At 48.4% G+C, this 22763-nt stretch overlaps 1 protein-coding gene across 1 annotated transcript in view; it reads right to left on the bottom strand.

Moving 5' to 3' along the window:
* The window catches only part of B4GALNT3 (beta-1,4-N-acetyl-galactosaminyltransferase 3), an 89300-nt gene that overhangs the window by 16551 nt on the left and 49986 nt on the right, over positions 1-22763 (bottom strand). The window contains exons 2-6 of the mRNA XM_019711334.3: positions 8844-8947; positions 7794-7871; positions 1130-1225; positions 515-605; positions 12-112 (exon numbers count right to left, since the gene is read on the bottom strand). Of these exons, the coding sequence (XP_019566893.2) occupies positions 12-112; positions 515-605; positions 1130-1225; positions 7794-7871; positions 8844-8947 (470 nt within the window). The remainder of the gene's footprint in view (positions 1-11; positions 113-514; positions 606-1129; positions 1226-7793; positions 7872-8843; positions 8948-22763) is intronic.

The following is a 22763-nucleotide window of genomic DNA, read 5'->3' as shown; positions in this document are numbered from 1 at the left end:
GCTGACCCTACCTTGCCCACACTAGCCAGCAGCTGAAGGCCTGAGACCTGGTCGTCATGGCTCAGCCAGAATTCCGCGTTGTCATCTGCAGCAATGGCAAACTGGATTGTCCCTGGGCGGGGGGAGGAGGGAAAGTCCAGGTAAGAGCAAGAAGGACATGAGCGTGAGGGCTGAGGGCCTGTGTTATATAGCAGTGATTCTCTCAGGGGCTCGGTGTGTGGCTTCCCTCGTGTACAGGAGGGTTTCTCCATCCTGGGAGACACTGTGAAGATGGGAAGACTAGAGAGAGGCGAACTAGTTCCAGATTCTTCAACTCAGGGAGTGAAGGGACAGCCTGGGGGTGGCAGTGGGGGCTGGATGAGCCCTCACTGTGACTCAATTTCCCCTCTCCTCATGATGTACTAACGAGGTCCTAGTGCAAACTGATTTCTCAGCTACAGGCTTATGCTCTCCGGGTCCCCTAAAGAACTCTGAAGCAGGAAGCAGAAGGGCAGGACTTTGGGGCTGGCCTCACCATCGGTGAAGGGGTGCAGGTAGCCAAAGATGCGGAGGCCATAGTTGGTCCATTTAGGGGATACAGCCAGCTTCCTCAGGGTTGTGCGGATCTATGCCAAGAAAGGGGAAGGAAACTGTTACCCAGAAGAGGGAAGAGGGAAGCCAAGAAACTGGTCCACTCAGGGCTGGTAGGAAGACACAGACAGATGAGACAGGGGGAGCGGGCACGGTTGGTATGGATTGTAGACAACATTTCCACTCCCACTTGCTTCTTTGTCCAGTGAGCTCATACAGGGCACAATGAGCATAACTCTGTGTGGCCCTGGGTATATAATATAATAACTATATTATAATATAATATTATAACTAGATTATGAGCTACAATAGAGTCCGAGCTGAAATGATGCAGAGGATGGAAAGAGATTGCGGGAACCTCCGGAAAGGGAACAAGGCACACACTGTGGGCAGAGGGAAGAATGGCCCACATGATAAAGGAAAGAAAAGTAACCAGGAAAAAAGCAAGGAGAGATGAGGAAGACAGAAAATGGGGGAGATGAGAGACAGGAGCGGGCAGAGGGAGATTAGAGGAGACGGTGTGGAGGCAGGAAGGAGGGGAGGGCTCACAGGCACTCACATGGGGGTACAGCGGGAAGTGGAGGTTCCTCCTCAACTGCTGGATGGAACTGCCACACCAGTCTTCAAACACATGTAGGTTGGCACGGCCCCGGAACTGTGCGGGCAGAGAAGCAAGCGGGTGACAGTGAGCCCCCCCAACCTGCCCCGCAGCTTGAGGCGGCTGGGTGGAGACAGAGCCGTAGGCCCTGCAGCCCCCCAGCTCAGTGATCCTCACTGGTGAAGGTCGCGGCCCACGTCAGGCCCATTCCCATCCTTGGCACCCGCAGCTTCTTTCGGAAACCTCATCCCCATGGCCTGGCCATGAGACCTGGGTCTGTTTTTCTGGCCATGCACGCGTGCACACACACTCACATACTCCCGGCTCTTTCCACGCAGGAAGGGGGCTGGTTTGCACTTCCCAGGCAAGGGGGAGTAACAGCCATGACAGGATGGCAGAGATGACAGAGGGAACTGGAAGGAGGCGCCAAGCTGGGGTTTCAGCTAAAGATTTGCTCTCCTCCCCTCCCCTTCCCCTAAGGCCTAATAAGAGGAAAGCTCCACAGCTGTCTGCTGGTGAAACCTTATCTACCCAGTGGTCTCCATGCTTGGGGCTCCTCTTGTGGGGAAGCAGCTGGGAAAGCTGCAGGAGGTCTCTGGGGGCCCCTCCAGCAGACCGACCCCCTACTGCTCTCAGGAGCTCAAAGTCTCACTCAGCCCAGGCCTCGCCTGGATAACCACCCAGGTGCCTAGGGCTTCAGGGCAGCCCTGGGAAGGCAAGAGCAAGAGGCCTGTATTATTCTCTCTCCTCCTTGGCAGAGGGATTGGTGGGGCACAGGGCTAGGCACGGAGGCCTGGAACAGAGGGCCCCCCTTCAGAATAAAGGATGAAGGCAGCAGCAAGCACTGAGTGCGTGGAGGCCTGGAGCCTGAGGAGGGAGGGTAAGCATGGGGATACTGTCCCAATTTATCCTGACAAAGAGTTTCAGATTACTGGTCTTGGTTCTTTTCTCCTCCCCTCCCCCAGAGCTTAATATCCAGGTTGTGGGAGGTAGGACCTCAATTACTCCACACAAATAGGCCCTGCCCTCCCCTCCCCATTGTGGTCCATCAGATATCAAAATCTGAGCTGCCCTTAGGAAAACACAGGAGGAAAGGACCCCCCAACTGGAAGCTCAGATAGAAGGAAGTGACATAAGGTCTCCAGCAAGAGATCTGGAGGGAGGAGGTACGGTGAGGGGAGAGCACATGGGGTGGGGGAGAATGCCTCAACAGGAATGCCAAAGGTCTGAGATGGGGTGGGTCGGGTGGGCACAGGCCCCAGCTCTGGGGAAACACTCCCCCACGGCTGGATCCTGAAAAGACCCAGGAGAGCCTTTACTCCCCATCCCTTTTCAAGTAGGCCTTTCCAGGGTATGCTGGCCTGGTCAAGGCTAGGAATGTAGGGCCTTGGGAAGCAGCCATCACTCCCAAGAATATGAGTGGGGGACTGGGACGGGTGGGAGCGAGAATGTGGGCTGGGTAGGTGGGGGGCGGGCTAAGGCTTCTTGGAAGGAAAGAATGGGTACATTGTACTACTTCTGGAAAAATTCCTTAAGTCCTGTTTATAAGACTTAGTTGTCTCCTGCCAATGGCCTCCTCACTGCCCCTTCCTGGGACTTTCAGGGCAGTGTGCTCAGATCCACAACAAACGCAGAGGGAGGGCATGCCACCGGAGAAGTCTGTTGTGTTCAGCTAGGAGGCCAGAGGCCATGGCGGTTTGGGCAGGGAAAGGAGGGAAGGAGGGAGGCGCAGGGCTGGCTGCTGCCCGCCTCCCTCTCATGGCCTCGCAGGAGATGCTGCAGAAAATGACAGGTGGGGGAGTGCAGGAAGAGGACTACCCATCTCCTTGGAGGTCTAGGCCTCACTCAGCATTAAGCTAGCCCTTATCCACGCTTCACCCACCCTCACACTCTTGGTGGGAGGGTCTCTCAGCGACCAGTGGGCGCTGTCTTTCTCCCCAGGCCCAGCCTGGCAACCCCACCAGGATTTGTGTCCCTCCAAGTTTTGGATACCTTGTATCTGGCAGAGATGTGAACACCATTTGCCCACTTTCCATTGTCCAGCAGCAGCTAAGGCCCAGGGAAGGGCACTAGTAACTCCCATTGCCAGACCACATTCATGGCCTAAGACGGATTTGGAATTTACATGTAGTGTAGAAAATAGCTGTTAGAACTCTCTCATTTTAGAAGTGAGATTATTGAGGACCAGAGAGGCAAACGGACTTCCCAAGGACCCACAGTAATGAACCCTATAGAAGTGGGGAGGGTGCCTTGGAGAATGGGTGCAGGAGGGTGAGGCGAGCCTGGTGGGTCCTTGCACAGGAACGTCCATGACGCTGCCTCTGCCAGGCCTCCCTGGGCTTGTCAGGCCTGCAGCAGAGACTCCAACTGGATTGAAGCGTCTCCCCCTCCACTAGCTCTTCACACTGCCTGAAGAGCTGTTTTTCTAAAGCACAGACCTGATCATATCACTCTGCTGCTCAGGAGATTCCCAGAAGATTTCAGAACAAAACCTCACCCTGGCACAACTGTCTTACCTTCCCAGCCTCACCTCACACCACTCCCTGTCACACAACTATACTCCACCCACAGCAAACTCCTTCACCTCTCCATGCCGTATAAATACTATTTCCTTCTTAGAGGGCCCTTTCCTCTCCTCCCCACTTGGCAAACTCCGGCTCATCCTTCAAGGCTCTTCTCAAGTCTTTCTCTCTGAGGCCTTCTCCCTCCTCAGTGTTCCCTGCATATCTTAGTTACGTGAATGAAGAAAAGCCTGGAGAAGCTAGGCCCAGAATCATACATTCCTTCATTTACTCTGTAAGCACTGAGTGACTGCTTTGTACCAGGTAAGGATGAAAAGAGAGGTGGTGCTCAAAGGAGAGAGACAGTGTTACCATGCCAGGGGCTACTGCAGAGGGCGGAAGGCAGGAGGCGGAGCAGTGAGCTCTCCCTCCAGGAGAAGTCTGAAGCCTCACTTTACTGACGCTCCCGCGGTGCCATGATGCTGCTCTATCAGACTCACAACAACTCACACAACAGCACAGATGGCTGCTGGCTCCCCCCATGGGGCAGCTAGGCCTTGCCTGGGAAGAGCACAGAAGGCTGAACACAGCAGGCCAATGAGGTCACTCGTCCCTATATACCAGAACCCTGCTCAGAGTTCCTACATACTCGAGCCACTCTTTTTTTCTTTTTCCCCCTTATTCCGCCTCCGCCCACCCCCTCCAGTTCAAGTGGTTGTTTCTCGGTCTAGCTGTGTCCCACAGCAGCACATAGCAGCCCACCGCAGCTCATGCCGACCTCCGGGGGCTCAGGCAGCCCAGCTCCAGGGAGAGCCGTTGTTCACAATCTTAGCTGTAGAGGGCGCAGCTCACTGGCCCATGTGGGAATCAAACAGGCAAACTGGGTGTTAGGAGCACGGTGCTCCAACCACCTGAGCCACCGGGCCGGCCCTCAAGCCACTCTTGATTCCTTGTTCATATCTGTCCTCCAGGGAGCTCTGCTTTGGAATCTGGAGCTCCAGACTACAGGAAGATAAGAAGCAGCTCAGGATTTGAAGAAAGGGCCAAAGACCCGTTGGGTAAAATCCTAAAGGATGAAATTCCCCACCTAAACAGATGGTTTGTAAATGAACAGCGATGCCACTTGTATCTCACCAAGGTGACCAAAGTATGAGATGGTGTTTCCGGGTTCTGAACAAAGTCTGATCCACACAAAAACGTGTACACAAACATTTACAGTGGCATTATTCATGATAACCAAAAAGCACAAACAACCCAAAAATCCATCTATCGAGGTATGGATAAATAAAACGGGGTACATCCACACAGTAGAATATTATTCAGCAGTATAAGAAATGGAAGCACTGACACATGCTACAACATGGATGAGCCTTGAAAATGTTATGCTAAGTGAAAGCAGCCAGACACAAATGGACACATAGTGTATGATTCCATTTATATGAAATATTCAGAACATGCAAATCTAGAGAGACAGAAAGTACATTAGTGCTTTTAAATGGGTGAATTATATGGTATATGAATTATATCCCAATAAAACTGTAACAAAAAAAGGGGAAAGCCTGAGAAGGAATATGCATCCCAGCCCTCTCCTCACAAGACACCACCCTTCCCAAAGCCCATATCACATGATCCATGAAAACTCTGACTTGTTTTGATCTGATTTTGTTTCTTTCTTATAACTTTCGGTTTTCTGGGGGAAGCATCTTGAATAGCAGAGAGTGTTTTTGGCCAATGGACCCATATATTGACTGGTAAATGAATAACTTGGCATTGAGATTTGTACATAAGTGGGGTTTGCTAATTGGTGTCTTAGATTTGGTTTGATATGAACAGTTTTTAAGGGCAATTGCCCCATGAAGCCCAGCTCCCCCAGCCATCTCTCTCTGACACTCCAAGTAGAATGCCTAAGATTCTTTTGCTTCCCAGGCTGACTTCTGGCCTCAGAGATGCTGAGCTGCCAGCCAAAGGCTGGGGCAGGGAGACAGTCAAAGAAGAGACCATCATCAGCCTTCTTATGTTCTGTGCTTGCTCACCTACAGAGCAGAGCTGTGTCTACCTTCAGTGAGTCAGTTAACTCATTACCTGAAAAGTGGGGATAACAGTACAACCTGATAGCCACTGGCAGCTGGTACATGTTCAATAAATGATGTCTCATTAACCTGAGCATTCTTTGCCCAAACTACATGTCGGAAGGCAGGAGACAGGTACGGAGATAGGAAAAGAGAGGTCCTCTTGGGCTAGAAGAGAGTTGGAACCACTGTTCAGCTGTGGGACTGTCTATGTTAGTTATTTAACCTTTCAGGGTCTTATTTATTTTCTTTGTTAGTAAAATAAGAGTGGATCAGCGAGTCCCTGAAGATCCATGAAGACTGTAATGGGGGTTTTGTAAGCTACTTTTCATATTGAAAAAAAAACAGTCAGTGGAAATCAGGCATTTACCACGAAAAGGCCATACACACTTACTAAAAGATCAATTATTTCTTTAAAAAGTTAATCCTATTTTAATCTTATTATTTGTTCACTGTTTTCATTTTATATATATAGTTCAATCCTTAATTGGCCAAAAAAGTGGGGAAGTTATGATTAATAAATGCAGAATGTTATGTAGTTTTAATCTTTCAAAATAATTGCTTCAAGAAAAGTGATCCAAAAAGAAAAGAAAAATGACCCAATCACCATATATTGCAAAAACATCTCCAAGTAACAAACAGTTTATATTGCTAGTTGATAAACTAATTTATAAACATTTTATGTAATTTATGAATTTATATTGCTAATTTATGAACAGAAAATGAAAATAACCCAATGAAAAACAGGCAAAAGATACAAATATGCAATCCAAAAAGAAGAAATACAGTGGTATATATAAGCATATGAAAAGATTAATTTAAAAAATGATCCGAAATGTGCTCAAAGGAGAGAAGGTTGGATCACTGGACCCAATGGTCTGTAAGGCACCTTCTTTTCAAAATACCATTTCCAGGTGGGGTGGGGCCTAATTACCTGATGATGTCACCTAGTACTTTGTGCCAGTGTTGCAATCCATCCTCCCTCAGGGCTTTAAACAAAGGCAGTTTAACCTAATCCTAACGTCACATTTATCATGATGATGCCGCCTCCTTCACTCCTGCCCACAATAAATGGGTGGATTGGAAATAAAATCACCCAGGCTAAAGGGATGAATCAGTGATAGGTGTGGATAAAGCCAATGGGCTGGCCAGTACCACCCAGCCCAGAAAAGTCATCTACATCCACAGGCCGCAGGACTAAGAGACACTGGGTGGTGGACAAGTTGTAAAATATGAAGCCCAAATTCAAAATGTTCACCCCCAAAGCACCACGGTACTATGACATCTTGGCAAAAGCATTCACTCAAGGTAATCTTGAGCGGGTTAATTCACTTCCCTAAGCCTCAGTTTCTTGATCAAATAAAACGAATCAAATCCTATATAAATAATAGATAGCAAGGTGGGCATGACAAGTTTTATTCACACGTGTAACTGCTTTTTTTCACACGTGTAAAAGCAGTTTTCCTCCAAGTGTATGTTCCTTAAAACACTAGTTTCATAAACTGTTAATAGTGGTTTCATGGAAAAAAGCAATTCAGGAGGCAAATAACTTTGGTACATGCTGAGCTAAACCAAGTTAAACAGATCACGGCAGAACTTCTCAGACACTTTCATGTGCTGATGTGTATTTCCAAGAATGCAGTATGTAGCTTTTAAACCTTATTTAACAATGGGCTCCTTTCTTCTTGGAATATCTTAGGGGACTTAAGGGTTCAAGGAAAACAGTTTGGAAAGCCTGTTTCTAAGATCGGGGATTGGCACGGACGTGAATATCGTTCCCTGAGCCTTGTTTTTCTCACATATACAATGAGGATAGTGATGCTACCCTACAGGGTCATAAAGCTCATACGGGATGATACACAAAGCCTGGCACACAGTAGGCCCATAGCAAATGTTACTTCTCCTTTAAGGAAGAAAACTAATTTTCTTTTTTCAAATTGGGTAAAAAAATTTTATAATAACCACTGGAAGAAAATTTTCTGTGGTCTTTGGAATTATCTGTGAAAGCTATTTTTTAACCGCCTCAAAGACCAGGGAGAGCAGAAAGTCCCTTACCTCTGAAAGCCAGGGGACAGGCTTATTCCACTTCAGGTAGCTCCTGTTACTGCTCCCACCTCGCTCAAAGTCTTGGTCCTGGCAGAAGAGTGAAGAATGAACTCGGTGGGAATATTAGGGTGGGAATAGGACTTGGGTCCCTTGAAAGTACCTCTGGGGAAGTAGAGGGTCACGAGCCACAGCCCAGCTGCCAGGAAGCGTATCCACCTCAGGGACACTCCATTTATCACTCATACTCTATCCCTCAGCAAAATACCACCTTACAGTTTCTTTAATGCATACTCCTGAAGTTCTCTTACTTTCCTGAATTTTCTGTCTTCCCATTTGGAAGAGGCTTTTTTCTAATTAGATCAGGTTCTCCTGAGGGCAAAGACCTTGCATCACCTTCCTCTATACCCGCCGCACCAGGACTCTGCCCAGATTTGTCACTTATTTGTCCTAACAAGTGGGAGCCCCTTGGGGGACACCCCTATGGTGCAGGTGCACAGGTTCAGTCTGGTTATTGTCCAGTCTTGGGGACCCATATCTCTTCTAGGCTCTGAGAGGTTCAACCTCAGGGCTCCAGGCTGAATTGGATCCCAATTCCCCTGACCCCCAACCCCCAGCTGCTCCTGCCTCACTAGGGACCATTGGTCCAAGAAACACTATAGGGAAAACGTTCCATTACCAGTCTGTCCCCCAGCTATTTTCAGGGAAGGGGGCCCATCTACTGCAGCATCTCTGACTCTTAGCAGCGAGCATCTGGGATCATAACCAAAGTACCAGCCCCATCTTCATGCTGGCAAGAGGCGGGACGGGATGGTGCTGCCCCAAGCCCGATGCTGCTGTTGGAGACGGAGGGCATGTGCCTGGACTCGGACATGGGCACCTTGAAGCAAGTGACGAAGGCTTTGAGGAGCGCAGGACGGGCGTCTCTCCCCACCCACCCGGGAAATACAGTGATGCCAGGCTGTCATTCCAAGGACTCTTTCCCCTCTGCATCTCTTACACAGAAAAGCGGAGGTTTCTCTTAAGGCTGTAAGGACGGGCAGCTGAGGCCCTGCCACATACCTGGGGGCCCAGCCTCTGGGGCCGGTAGAACTGGAGATTTGGATCCACGGCTGGAATGTTTCTGCTGGCCAGAGCCTTGGCCAGTTCTCTCCAGCTGCCATACCCTATGGAAACGAAAGAAGAAGAGAGGAGCAAGGTCAACATCACCTGAAGACCTCATAAATCTGTAACATTTGGGGAGAATAATAGAGGTCATCATCTTCCTTTCTGCTGCCCCACACCCCTCTTCATATGGGGGGTATGAAGTGTGAGTGGTGGTGTTGGGAGATAGTTACAACCTTGGCCAAAGTCAACTGGGCAGAGAGAGAGGAAATGAGCTCATATCCCATTAGAATTTGCTGTTTTCAGAGAAGGAGCCAGTGAGTAACCCAGTACCGGCTGATTCTTCCCTAGTTCTCTTGAGACTAATTTCTCCCTGAAGCTGTTGTGGGGAAATGGATGTTAAAGGCAGTGGAACTAAGCTTTCCCCTGCACACGTTCCCTTTCCTTCAAGCCCAGGGAGACCATGGGGCGTCTGGTTGAGGAGTCCTCCTGCTACCCAACATTAATCAGAGTTGCTGGATAGAAGCAGAGCTGGGGGAGGCAGGAAAAGGTGCACCTGAGACTTGGTGTGTGTCAAACAAATTTATAAACCCCTGGAGATATAAGATTCAAGGCCTAGATATTCCTGGATTGATCTGGAGGCTGTGTGACTACTGATGTCTATAACTTGAGGGGTCTGGAACGGGGTGGCTTACACACCGCTGCGAAGGCTAAAAGCCAAACGATGAAGAAAGGGGTATGGGAAACTGTTGGGTACACTCATTCACAACCAAGCCAAGAGGTAAGGAGCTATGCAGAGTGTTAGGGTAGGGGGAAATCAGAGTACAGTGGTTGCACGGCTATTTGGTGGGGAGGGGGGAGAGCCTCCTACATGTCAATGGGACTGCTTGGGCATGACTGTTAGACTATGTGGAACCAAACCACGTCAGCCATAAACTGGAATCACAGACTATCAGGAGCTGGAAGGGGCTTTCAAGATCATCTAGCCCTCACTTCAGATGAGAAAAATGGGAGCCTGCCTGGTCAAATGCCTTATCTAGGCTCATTTAGCAAGTTGTGACAAGGCTAAGACTAGAACCCAAGTGTTCAGGCGGATTTCCACTGAGCTGCTGCTTTCCCTCCAACAGCTCCATCTTCACGCCCCTATAATCCCACAGTGGACACGGCACACCGGAGTCAGACTGACGTCTCATCCCTGGGAGCCAATAGCTGACTGAAAGCAGAATTGTCACAGGAACCTCTGTGCAAACACCAGCAATCACAGACAGCCAACCAGACACAAAGGAAAGAGCACAGCTCACAAATATAGGCCCACAGAAGGTGGACCTCAACGTTTTGCATGAGTGTTCATATAACTGGCTCTAGGAGAGATTAGAATGGGGTGGGGGGTGCTTTGCTTACTGTCTTAGCTTTGTGTGGCCTTTTAGAGTTTACTAAACACCTTCCAGGAATGATCTCACATGAGCCTTACAAGAATCTACGAGATAGGCCAGGTCTGATTACCCCCATTTTACAGATGGGGAAAGAGAAGCCCAGAGTTTAAAGTCACAGAGTTCGCTGTTTCGAAGCCAGAATTAGAACAGCCCGGATCAGAACAGAGAGCCTCTCTGTCTCACAAGCCAGCATGTTCTCATTCCGCCTACATTTGCTCCTGTGGGCACTTCTTGGCACAGACGTTGAGGAGTCCTGGGGGGCAGAGGCCTCAGCTGGGGACCCGTGCCTTTGGGTTTCTGCACAGACGTTAAACCTCTGCTCGCGTTATGTTTATAAGAACTTCTGTGGGTTTACCCCTCTGCCATCAAGGTCTCTCCTGTTTCCATGGCGGGCCAGCTGACAGTCAGAATCGTTCATGCAGGGGGTGCTCTGGGGAAGCAGGGTTCTGGGGCCAGTGGAAGGAGGCGAGGATTTGAGAGTGAGGCAGAAAGAGAACAAATACTCCCAGCCCTATACACCCTGCATTTCTGAATGAGCTCAGGGCAAAGTGGTTTGTTTACCTGCGAATCCCAACTCAGCCACATCTAATGTTAACAGCCCCATTCCTTCCCAAGCCCGAGGAGCTGCGGGCTAGTGGTTGGGGCCTCAGGTGCCCAGGTGACAAATAAGTCACACTGTGGGGGGGGGGGAGGGCAGAGCCCTGCCTTGCTTCTGCCTCTGAATGGTTGGGCCATCTCTTCCTTGACCTCACGCTTATGACTAAAAACTGTCTACTTCCAGACAAAGTAGTGAGGAAAGAATACTAAAAATGCTGTTTCCCCTATCATGGGAGCTACAGTGTCTCTTAGATGCACATTCCTTCACATGACTAGTTTTCAATTCCAGCCAGATTCTTACGACTCTTGGAAATCACAGCAAAGGTCAGACACTTACCCTAAGTTTAATGAACTAGCCCTGTAGATCTTCAGCATGTCTTGTCCTGGCACTTGCTGGAAGTGACAGCGACTCTCTCTAAACCTGAAGATAGGCTCCCCTGACGCCTCACCCTCGGGCCCCATCTGTGGCCTGCCTAGCCTAGTTTTTAGAAAGACTCCTGTTAAGTCTGTTTAGCAAGAGTCCCCCTACCCTTGATGTCTCCTTTTAGTCATTTTCTACCCACCGACCCCCTCATTCTGCTGCTTGGCTGTAAATACCCAGCTGCCTTTGTTGTATTCAGAACTGAGCTCAGCTCTAGCCTGAAGTCTCTCCCATATTGTGACAGTACTGAACAAAATCTGTCTGTATCACCTTTAACTAGTGTCCAGCTCTATTTCTCTTTAAAAGAAAGGAAGAGGGAGGGGGGTCTCAGTGAACAAAAACAAACCTACTGTGGGGCAAGGGAGATCAGCGAGGTTAAACCTAAGCATGCCCTGACCCTGGGTCACAGGTGAGTTGGGGTGGCTTTGAAATACCTGGATAGTCAACAGCTCAGTCCAGCCTTCAGTAATTTAAAGAGTAGGAAATTTGCTTTGCAAACTTCACAATACAGTAGAAAGATAAGCAAGGTTTTGGAGTAAGAAAGGTCAAATTGTACAGCTACCACTTAGAAACAGTGACTGCTTGAACAAGTAATTTAACCTCTTTGGCCTCTGTGTATTCCTCCGGATGGTGGGGATAAAAACACCTGCCCCATAGGACCACTGTGAGGACTAAATTATGTGTGTCAGACCTAGTGGGGTGTCTGACACACGCAGTGAATACTCAGTAAGCATTCCTTCCCCCTAACAATTCCTGACTTTGGGGTTTTGGACTTAGGAGTCTATAGATGTGAGTGCTAGCCCCTTTAGAATTCTACAAACTGCAAATGGCCAGTAGCTCTCTCACTGTCTTCTTTCTGTGCTTATGGACCAGAGAAGCAAGTGGACTGTGGGCCAGCAGTGACTCGGTGGTGCCGGAGCAATAGATAACACTTCCTGTGTTTCACGGATACTGCTTTCTGTTCCTCCATCCACATCCATCCATCCCCCCCACCACGCATGCGCGCACACACATGTACTATTCACTGAGTGCATGTGAGGAGTCAGACGCTGTGCTAAGCATTTGGTGTTCCCTTTTCCCTTGTCTTTTCCTTCGTGTTAACCCTGCCAGTGGATACACAGGCACTGCTTAGCCCCCTAGGGGAACTTGGAGCTAAAGAATGAGCTGATTTAACTATTAACGTTTGTCACTTGCCCTCTAGTAAGTGAACTCCTCATGCTCCTGGCCAGACCTCTCCTCCCAGAGTGCCAGCTGCCAGGGCCTGTTTCTCCTGCAACAGGTGTCACATTTGTCCAGGAGACAGACACCCCGATCTCAGGTGACAGATAAAGCACCACCATGGGCCTCACACTCTGCCCTCACAAAGCTGGGCTATCATATTCACCATCGGTGGGAACTTCGCCAACACCCCTTGTCTGTGCAGTGTGGACTCTTCAAAGGCCTGGAGACGTCCATTTTGGGTCTCTGGTGAAAATATGGCATATGTAGATGTGTTGGGGCCTTTTCTCAAAGACTCTCACATGCATTATTTCACTGCATCCTCACAACCTCCCTGTGAACTGTTGTCATCTCCATGTTAGAGATGAAGAAACAGAGGTGAAGTCATCAGCCCAAAGTCACAGAGTGAATACGATAATCCAGGTAAAGGACTTAGTGCCTGCAACATAAAAAGCACATAACACATTGCAGCTTATTTTATTATTAGTTGCAATGTGACAGAGCCAAAACTCGCATTCCTTTCTCCTGACCTCTGGTTTGATTCTCTAGCTGATACGTCATGTGATCAACACCGACATTCACACCAGGAAGAAAGGGAGTCCCTCGCTGCTCAGGCAGATTTGGGATTGTGAAGGTACAGCCGACACGACTTGTTGATGCATTGGCTATGGGGAGAGGAATGAGGAATGGTTTGAAGATTCTGACATGGCCAGTTGGAAGGCTGGAGTTGCCATTTACTAAGATGGGGAGCCTAGGCTGGGGTGTCAACAGGAGAGGTGGACCTGAGAATAATGCCTGAAAGAGAAGTGGAAGCACTGGGGGTGGGGGTATCCAGCAGGCAGAGGCAATGGAAATGGTATTTCTGAAACGCCATCTCCAGCCGTGGGGCAGGGCTCCTGAGCTAAAACACACTTTGCAAGAAGGGAAGGACTGACACCTCCTGGGCCACGGGAACGTGGGGCTGAGGAAGAGCCCAGTAGGGCTGGCTGCACAGGCTCCACCAGGTGTCAAGGACTCAAAGATCCAGGGAGGACAATTTGCTAAGAAGCCCAGTGTCTGTACAGAGCAAAGGAGATGAAATTCAGAGCAGCTGAACAGAGCTGAACAGAGACAGAGCCCTTGTCCCTTAGAGAACAAGAGGTTGGCGGGGGAACAGGAGGTTGTGACACCCAGGGCATCGTTCCACAAATGCCAGGAACCAGCACCGAGTCCCAGGACGAAAAAAGCAGGAACTGTGACTCTGACCTTGGAGCACACTCGAGGGTCAGTCATGCATTCTCAGTGGAACAAAGCTGCTATGGCTAGAAACCAGTAGGGCCTGGACCCCTCCAGGAACCTGACGTGGCACAGACAGCCAGGGATGAAGCCAGGGACAGTCACCTGGTTGGGAGTCTCTAAGACAAACCCAAAGCTCCAACAGCTACGTGGCTTAACCAGCCCCTAACACCCCGGGGAACTTGATGCAGGAGAAATAATTACTAATGTAACCTTAACAGTTAACATTTATGTGTCAGGCATATATACACTTATGTTTATATTAAATGAAATACAGATGATTTTATTTAACACAACAACCCTACAGGAAAACAAGGCTTAGAGGTTAAAATCTTGCTGAAAGTCACAAAGGTAGTAAGTGACAGAGGCTAGTATTTGAACCCAGGACAAAAGCCTGTGTCCTTAATTCCATTACTCTCTATCGAATATACTTGAGAATTTTTGTCCACCTCTACATCACTGTCATTAATACTTGTGTCAGGTACTCATTTAGTCACCAGTCTGTCCCTTCCCATCTTTCCCCAATTACCTCTCAACTCGCCCACCCAACACCTGCCACACACACACACAAACACACATACCCTCCAGATTACTCTACATTGGCCACTGATGTTCTCCGAAACGCAAGAGGAAGTATGGAGACCCACATATCTCAAAACAGCTAGAAAATTGGACATGAAAGCATCTGGCATAGGCCTGCCAGAAACCCTCTTTCTGGTTTTTGAGCCTCTTTCTTCTCAACCTGCAGATGAACAATCCAGCCATGTGTGAGAGAGAGCAGGGGTTGGCCCAGAGAAGGATTATGTGTGGTTTGGGCAACTCCATCTCACTCGCCCTCACAGCACAGGTGTCAGGGGTGGGGTGGGTGGGGCAAGGAGAAGGAGAGAGGTGGGATTCCAAGGTCTCCCTAGCTACTCTTTGATGAGCAGAAGACAGATATAGGTAGGGCTCTGATGAGCCTCTCCCCCAAAAAATCTGTCCCCCAAGCTGCTGCTGCTCAGAGCCAGGCTCAGGAACCAGAACAGCCAGCCAGCTAGCTCCTTGCCAAGCTAGCACCTGAGCTGCTGTAATGGTTGTGGCTGTGGGCAGGTCGAGACCTGCCAGTAAGACACAAGGAAGGGTACCTATGGCCCTGATGGGTGCCGCCTAAAGGAGACCCAAAAGAGGGCACCAGAGCTGTGCCGGGTATGTACTTGTTTCAGCCCTGCTATCAGTGTTGCCTGCTCACCCAACATACAGACTCAAGGATAAAACTTTAAGGTGGAGATAAGGAGAGGAGATAAGAGGCTAATGCTCATTTGAGCCTGCTGCCGCTGCTTTGGGAAATAAGTCTGTCTATACTCAGCCCAGCTTAGTGACTTTCCATTCCCCGGCCATGGATTTGGTGAGTAGAGGCCCCAGAAGGTTTGGCGAGGCTCTGAGGATATTGTCATCATCACTATCATCATTACAAATACCAGACAAAAAACAAAAACAATCCCCACAACATGGAAGCCGCCATTTACTAGGCAGTGTTATGACAGAATAATTATAGCCACAAACAGTTCTAGCCGAGGGGAATTTTGACTGAAGACCCTTGATGAAATGGGATGGTTTCAGGCAAATCTAGAGGTAACAGAGTTCCGGATTTCTAAAATTGGCCCATGCCCATGGAAGAGGTGCTTTCATCATCTGGTCAACCTACACAAGGCCCACTTAGGAGTTTTTAGGGTCCTTCCAAACCCCATAGGCTCGTCTTTCCAGTCTTCTTTTTAGATTGGGACAGACACGCTTCGGAAAGTGGAGGAAGATGTGGGACGATCTTTTCCTTCCTGGAGTCTTCAAAGAGGAATTTCAGTGGTTGTCAGAGTAAGGAATCAGCAGGTTGGGAAAGGTAAATAAATGAATCAACCCCCAGGCACTTATTGAGCACTTGTTGTAGACTTAGTACTGTGCTAACTGCTGCGATAGACAGAGGTGCCAACAGAGACGTTCAGCTCCATCCATTCCCAGGAGCAGTTAGTTAGGGTGGATGTCACAGTACACAAAAGGGCCAACATGTCTGTGGACTCCTATGTGCTGTGGCATTCACACCCGTGCCCACCTGCAGGGATGCAAGCAGTTCTGCTCTATGTAACGGGAAGGTGCACATCAGACACGGGGCTAACTGGATGCTAATGATGTGATGTTACGAGAGGATTTTCCAGACTTGCAGGGACCTCAGGCAAAATGCACTGCAAGCATGTCCTGGGATGAGGCAACTGGTCTTCAGGGTCCCAGAGAGTTCGGGAGAAACAGCACAGGTGCAGGAAAGCCCTGATTCCTTCGGATGGCATCGGCGCAGTTTAGCAGGATTCCTCAGCAGGACGCACGTGAAGTGTGGCGTTGCCCATGGAAGCTCTGAGGGTTTGGAGCCGTGGGGGGACAGCAGCCTAGAACCCAAAAGTCAATGCTCTTTCTTCCACCACTTTTCAGGTGGAAGGAGGGAGCAGTGGAGGCCCAAGGTCCCAGGAGCACCCTCTCCCAGCTAGAGCAGGTGGCTACACCCAACTCATGGGAGAGGGTGGTTTCCAGTTATACTTCTTAGAGGACTGTCAGGAACAGATGCGGTTACAGAAAGAAACAGTAGGAACCAGAAGGAAGAAAACCGAAAATTGGAAAAAAGACCAGAGGAGGCAAAGGACAAAGTTTGGAGAATGTGGCTTTGAAAGAGAGAAAAGAGAGCATCACCTAGCCAGTTAATGAGACCGAAGGGGAAAAGTGGGAAATATTTGATAACAACCATGTTAATTATGAAGACTGTGGGGTGACTACAGTAAAAAGCCAGAAGGGTCCTGGGCAGGGAACAACACTGTTTACAAAGCCCTCCTCCATACATTAACGCTTAACCCACTAACAGGTTAGTACCATGTGCATTTAACAGAGGATAACCACAGCAGCTAACATGTGTGTATTTGCCTAGGCCGGTCAGCGTGCTAAGCACCTGACATGCATTGTCTCATTTAATCTTTGTTTTCTTTTTTCTTTTAATAAATCTTATTGGGGAATACTAGGGGACAGTGTGTTTCCCCAGGGCCAATCAGATCCAAGTCGTTGTCCTTCAATCTAGTGGTGGAGGGCGAAGCTCAGTCCCAAGTCCAGTCGCCATTTTCAATCTTTAGTTGCAGGGGGCGCAGCCCACCATCCCACGCGGGAATTGAAACGGCAACCTTGTTGTTGAGAGCTCGTGCTCTACCCAACTGAGCCATCCAGCCACCCTTCCAGAAGCTCAGCGGCAGCTCATTGCCTTCAATCTAGTTGTGGAGTGTGCAGCTCACTGGCCCATGTAGGAATCGAACCAGCAACCCTGTTGTTCAGAGCTCCCACTCTAACCAACTGACCCATCCGGCCACCCCTGTCTCATTTAATCTTAATAACAATCCTTTTAGGTAGGTATTAATATTACTCCCATTTTACGGATGAGAAAACTGAGGCCCTGAGCAGGTAGGAGGGTACTTACCTGCCTAATACCTCACAACCTCTAGATATTAGAGCTGAAATTTTCAAGCACTTATCACTTGACTCGTTTTTGTTTTGTTTTTTTAATTCTTAAGTGTCTTACACAGACCCATTTGTTTGTTGAAAGAAAAAGCAGTGGAATCCAAGGGAATCAGGAAGAACTAGGGGCCCTGAGGCTAGGAAAGTTTTCTGGGGCCACACAGGAACCAGGTTTGAGCCAGAAGCCAGAAGCCATAGCCTCCCAGCCCTCTCTCCATCTGATATCCCCTCTTAAAACAACTCGCTTTTTTAAGCATCTTATGGAGCCCCTTCTCTTTTCTGCATCAGGCTTGAAAACAAATAAGATCCATTTTCTGATCTGAAGGGCTGCCAGCTGCTAGATTTGTGAGGTCTGATGAAGGGGAGTTGCCAAAGCCAAGCTGAGGCTGTTGTAACCTGTTCTTGGGCAGGAGGCAATGAACAGGACAGGGCAGGCGTGCAGGACAGTAACAGCTCTCCAAGCCAGGAATGTGGGCTCTCTGCTTTCCTCCTTCCCACTAAATACTATTTTAACGGAACTTCAAGGGTTAGACCACATCAAGGGTCGAGACCTGAGTTATACGTTAGCCCCTATCCCTGAGTCAGCCATCCCACCACAATCCATTCAATGTTTTTACATCAGACCTCTTTCATATTCCTGGTCTCATTCTTATTTTTATCCCAACCTCATGAGTTATTTCCATTTTGCCGCTGGGAACACAGAGACCCACAGGAAACCAGTTTTAAGGCCACGCTGGTTTTCGGCACAAGGCTCAGGGCATCACGGCACAGGATTCACTGTGGCTGCTGGAGTTAAGTGGACTACCAAGGGAGCATCTGGGGAGGCCTCTGACTGAGCCCAATATGGGGAAAAGCTAAAAATTAGCACTGTGCTGGCAGGAGCTAGGTCTCATTCTGAGTGTGTTCCCACTGTATAAATCAATTGAAATTATCCACTTCAACACATCCCAGCTTCAGACACGGGTTCAATTACCCGGGCCTGCTTTTATATTCCCAAATGAGGCACTTGATGCATCTGGAATGAATGAGTCGATAAATGAGTGAATGACAAGGAGGGTTACATGAGAGGCCTGGCACGTTTCTCATCATAGAACTGATTAGGTGTCTTCTGGCCACAACTCTGGACTAGAGACTGAATGAACGACAGACACTGACCCTAATATTCTGAAACGTCCCCACCAGACGAAGGCTATCTCAGCACCATGTGGCCCTCACAATGGCACAGACGTCACAGTCACAACCCAGAGCTGCCTCTCAGGAAGCTCTTTCTTTAGGGCACTCTTGCTTATTCTAGTTTTGTTTAACTTAATTTCTAGGTGTATGTGTGTGTGTGTGTTAAAATATAATGAACATAAAATTTACCATCTTAACCATTTCTAAGTACACAGTTCAGTAGCATAAGTACATTCACACAGTTGTGTAACCATCGCCACCATCCAGCTCCAGAATAAACTGAAACTCTACACCCATTAAATAATAACTCCCCATGTCTCTCCCCACCAAGGCTTTGGCAACTGCCATTCTACTTTCTGTCTCTGTGTATCTGACTCTGCTAGATACCCGAGATAAGCAGAATCCTACGCTATTTGGCCTTTTGGGTCCGGCTTATTTCACAGTATGAAGTCCTTCTGGTTCATCTGTGTGGTAGCAAGTGTCAGAACTTTTGCCCTTTTCAAGGCTGAGCCACATTCCCCTGGATGGGTAGGCCACACTTTGCTTCCCCATTCACCCGTCGATGGACACAAGGGTTGTTTCCACCTTTTCGCTACTGTGAATAAGCTGCTATGAACGTGGGTGTACAAGTCTGTTGAGTCCCTGCGTTCCCTTTTTTTGATAGGGCACTCTCGTTTAAACTGCTAAACTTTGCCCATTCTTCCAGAGATAAAAGCAGGAGCTGGGAGGGGAGGAGGGGAGGAGGAGACAGGCTGCTGTCTTCATAGTAGAGACATGGTGGCAGGAAGTCTGGGGGACAGCAGGGGGCAGTGAGAGAAGGAGCAGTGCTGGGTGGGTGGGATCAGGTTGGAGCATCCCAGCCAAGAAGGGAAGAGCAAAAGCAGAACTTCTGAGTGAGCCCACGGGAAGGCTTTCCCCAGGGATAGTGATGTCCTAGTGAACTAGCCTGTTTGGAAAGGAGCCGTTTCCACATATCCCAGCTTCAGAGAGACGTTTCAGATATGTGGGCCCCTGGAAAGTGCAGCGCGGTGCGGATAGCGTCCACACGCTGTCAGTCCCTGTCCTTAAGGAGACAGGCACAGAAGCACAGGGAACGCCTGTGGGGCCTTTCAGTGCAATCTGCTACACGGCAACATCAACCTGGGAGGGCAGGACCATCTCCCCTCACACACAGACCGCCAGGACAGTCTGCCAGTTGTGTGATGTGCGGAAGGAGCACATATCTGTCAGTGAAGGCTGGGCGCTAAAAACAAAAACTGGAAAAACAGGTCCTTGACTACAGTTTGCTGCAGTTAGAACCACGGCCCCCCCTTCCTCCCTCCCTTCCTCCTTTCTTTTCTTTTCTTCCCTCTTTCCTTCCTTCCTTCCTTTCTCTCGCTCTCCCTCTTTCCCTCCCTTCCTTCCTTCCTTCTTTCTTCCCTCCCCCATCCCTCTCTTCCTTTCTAACTTACGCAAAAGATAATTGAGAAAAACTACAGTGCAGCTCACAGAAACAAAGCAAGAACCTTGCAGCCAGGCCCCAGAAAAGGCCGAGAACCAGGTCTGCGATTGGAATCTCAGCAGCCAGCCCATGACTCACCTCCAAACACCTCTGTGTGTCTCTGCTCAGAATGCAAATCCCCAGGAAAGACAGTCTGAGTGGCCTTAGCTTGGGTCATGGGTCCCCATGGTGGTGGAAGAGTGGGGCTTACTTCAGGAATGCCAGTGAGATTCCTGCCGCTCAATCACAATGGGAGGGAGAGGTGGTTTTATCATGGGGACTTTCTGAGTCTTCTATGCAAAAGTAGCTCAACTCTGAATAATTGACAGTTCTTCCTAAAACAAAAGTGGGACATACCGGAGAGCCAATATAGTTTTAAAGAAGGGGCACATAAAATGCAGATATAGCTGAAAATATTAAAGACACGGACTCACAGAGTTAGTTCTGTAATACTTAAGAGACTTACAGACCATGTGGAGATGCGAGAGCTAGAACATCCTTAGGAAAAGGGAGTTCCAGACTCACGCAGACAGACAACGCTCAAAACACATTTCTTAGGACCAATGAGGTGAATCAATCATCTGTCAGAGTATTTGAAGATGATACTCCATCAATTCATTTTAAGCTTGGTTTAAAAAAAAAAAAAGTTAAGAACTGTCGTAGCCTAGCGAGCTTAGAACTCATCGTTGCAAACCCCCACATTGTGCATATTAGAACCTGAAGGCTCGAAGACTGGGGTCACTGTCTGAGGTCACCAAGCAAGTCAGAGGCAGGGCCAGGACAGATCCCAGGTCACCTCTCTTCTGGTTCAGGCTGCCGTTCAGACCACATAACTAACCTGCTCATGTGTGAGACTGCTCCCGGGTTATCAGGAGTGCTCAGGCAGCATTTTATAGTTTGGAATCCTAGGGCTAAGCATAGCCCCTCTTGTGGAAACAGAGTCGGTGTCTAAAGAGACAGTCTGCAGGGCAAGTTTCTCTGGGTATCTGAAAGCCTGCCAGTTTGGGCCCAGGTCAGTTCTTACTCTAGAATCTATTATTCCTTAAAGGAAGGCTTCTGAGTTCTTGGGAAGCAAAGCTGTGTCACACACTCCTTTGCCCCTGCCCCGCCCCCCCACCTTTAGCCACAGCTTTAAATATGGAAGGCATTCAATACATGACTACATCATTGAAATACCACCTTTTATTGTTTTTACTACATTTTGTTCTCTAAGCACGTTTATTAAAAAATTATTTAATCTACATACATGGAAATATCCACAAGCACATTAAATACTCCTTTGCCACACTATCTATTAACATTCTACATGGAAGAAAAAACACCCTTTTCTCTGGGATAATAACCACTTTTTAAAACACAAACAAATGCTAAGTATACTTGAGAATAGAGAGAAATTTAGACTCAGTGGGAAAGAAGCTAAGTTGGAGCACCAGTAGCTGATACCATTTATGTTGGTTTTCTACCTTCACAAATAAGAATCTGCCCATTTGACTGCAGTGTGATTGTTAAAACATCTCCTTTGGGTCACAATACCACAGGGTAATCTCTGCCGGTCTACTCTTCCCTTCACAAATGCAGTGAAATGTTGACTCCTAGGATGGTTGATGAAACTACTTAGTGTAAGGTTTATATCCCACACAGTCAAAACACAAGCTCTGTGTCTAGAGGCAAAAGTGCAATAAATAGAAACGTGAAATCTGATTAAGTTAACTGGTTATTTGACGTGTCAGTGACCATGTTTTCTGAACCCGAAATCAGGATATGTGGGCTAACCAAGACAACAGAATGTCTGAAACGATTCATCTTTCCTGGAAACCCAGGCGAAGCAGTCACATTGTTTATGCGACACTAAATGATCAGTTTCATAGATCTCTACTGTCCCTAGCCTCACCAAGTTTGCCAAAGTCGCTGGTGAAATGACCGGCGGGGCCTGATCTATACAACTCTTATCCAGCACATATAGCCCGTATAGCTAGAACCACTCATATCGCTGGGTTAACAGAATGTTGGCTAAAGAGGCACAAATAGTTCAACAGGATAAAAGTTCACTCCAAGACCCTCTATCCCATGCCCGGCCCCCACCCTCCCCAACAATTTCTTCCACCACTCTCTTTCCCCTGAGCCAGCAGGCTGATCCAAGTCTACCACCATGCCTGACAGAAGTGACAGCTGGCACGAAGCGGGGACAGCACAGAATCATTGCTGGGTCAAATACAGTTTGAAATTCCCCCACCCAGAAGACATATGGAAGTGGTGGGAAGCCCAGAAAATGAAAGTGACTGACTAACCTTGCAAAGCCAAGAAAATTTTCCAGGTAAACTTCCCTAGAATTATCACAAGAACTACTGAAAGCTGAGTGAGTAGCTCGGCTCTATGCCCTTTTTGCCAAGACTGAGCTAAGAAGCAACCTGAATTTGTACGCTTGATTTGGCTTAAAGGACCTCAGGGAACCAACAAATCCACGAGGTCTTGGGAAACAAAAAGGAACTCAAGGACAGCTAAAGAGATGAGCCGATAAAAACTGCTTCCGAAATTGGACAAATTCCTCTAACCCTTGTCGAAAAACAGAGAAAGTAAAGACAGCATGCCTTGGAGAAGGAATCCGTGTACAAGAAAGCGCCACAGATGAAAAGCAGGAGGGAGACCTACTACCACTGAGGCGCACGTGCGGCTAACAGCTTAATATTTCAATCTTTCTGATCTGTGTAACTCTCGTTTTACCCGTGTGATACCTAAATGGTTTCTGGAACTTTCTGCTACCTGGA

Source organism: Rhinolophus sinicus, chromosome 1 (genome assembly GCF_057876585.1).
Source record: "Rhinolophus sinicus isolate RSI-liver-muscle chromosome 1, RSI-T2T, whole genome shotgun sequence".
Lineage (NCBI taxonomy): Eukaryota > Metazoa > Chordata > Mammalia > Chiroptera > Rhinolophidae > Rhinolophus > Rhinolophus sinicus.
This window is presented reverse-complemented; position numbering and strand designations above follow the sequence as displayed.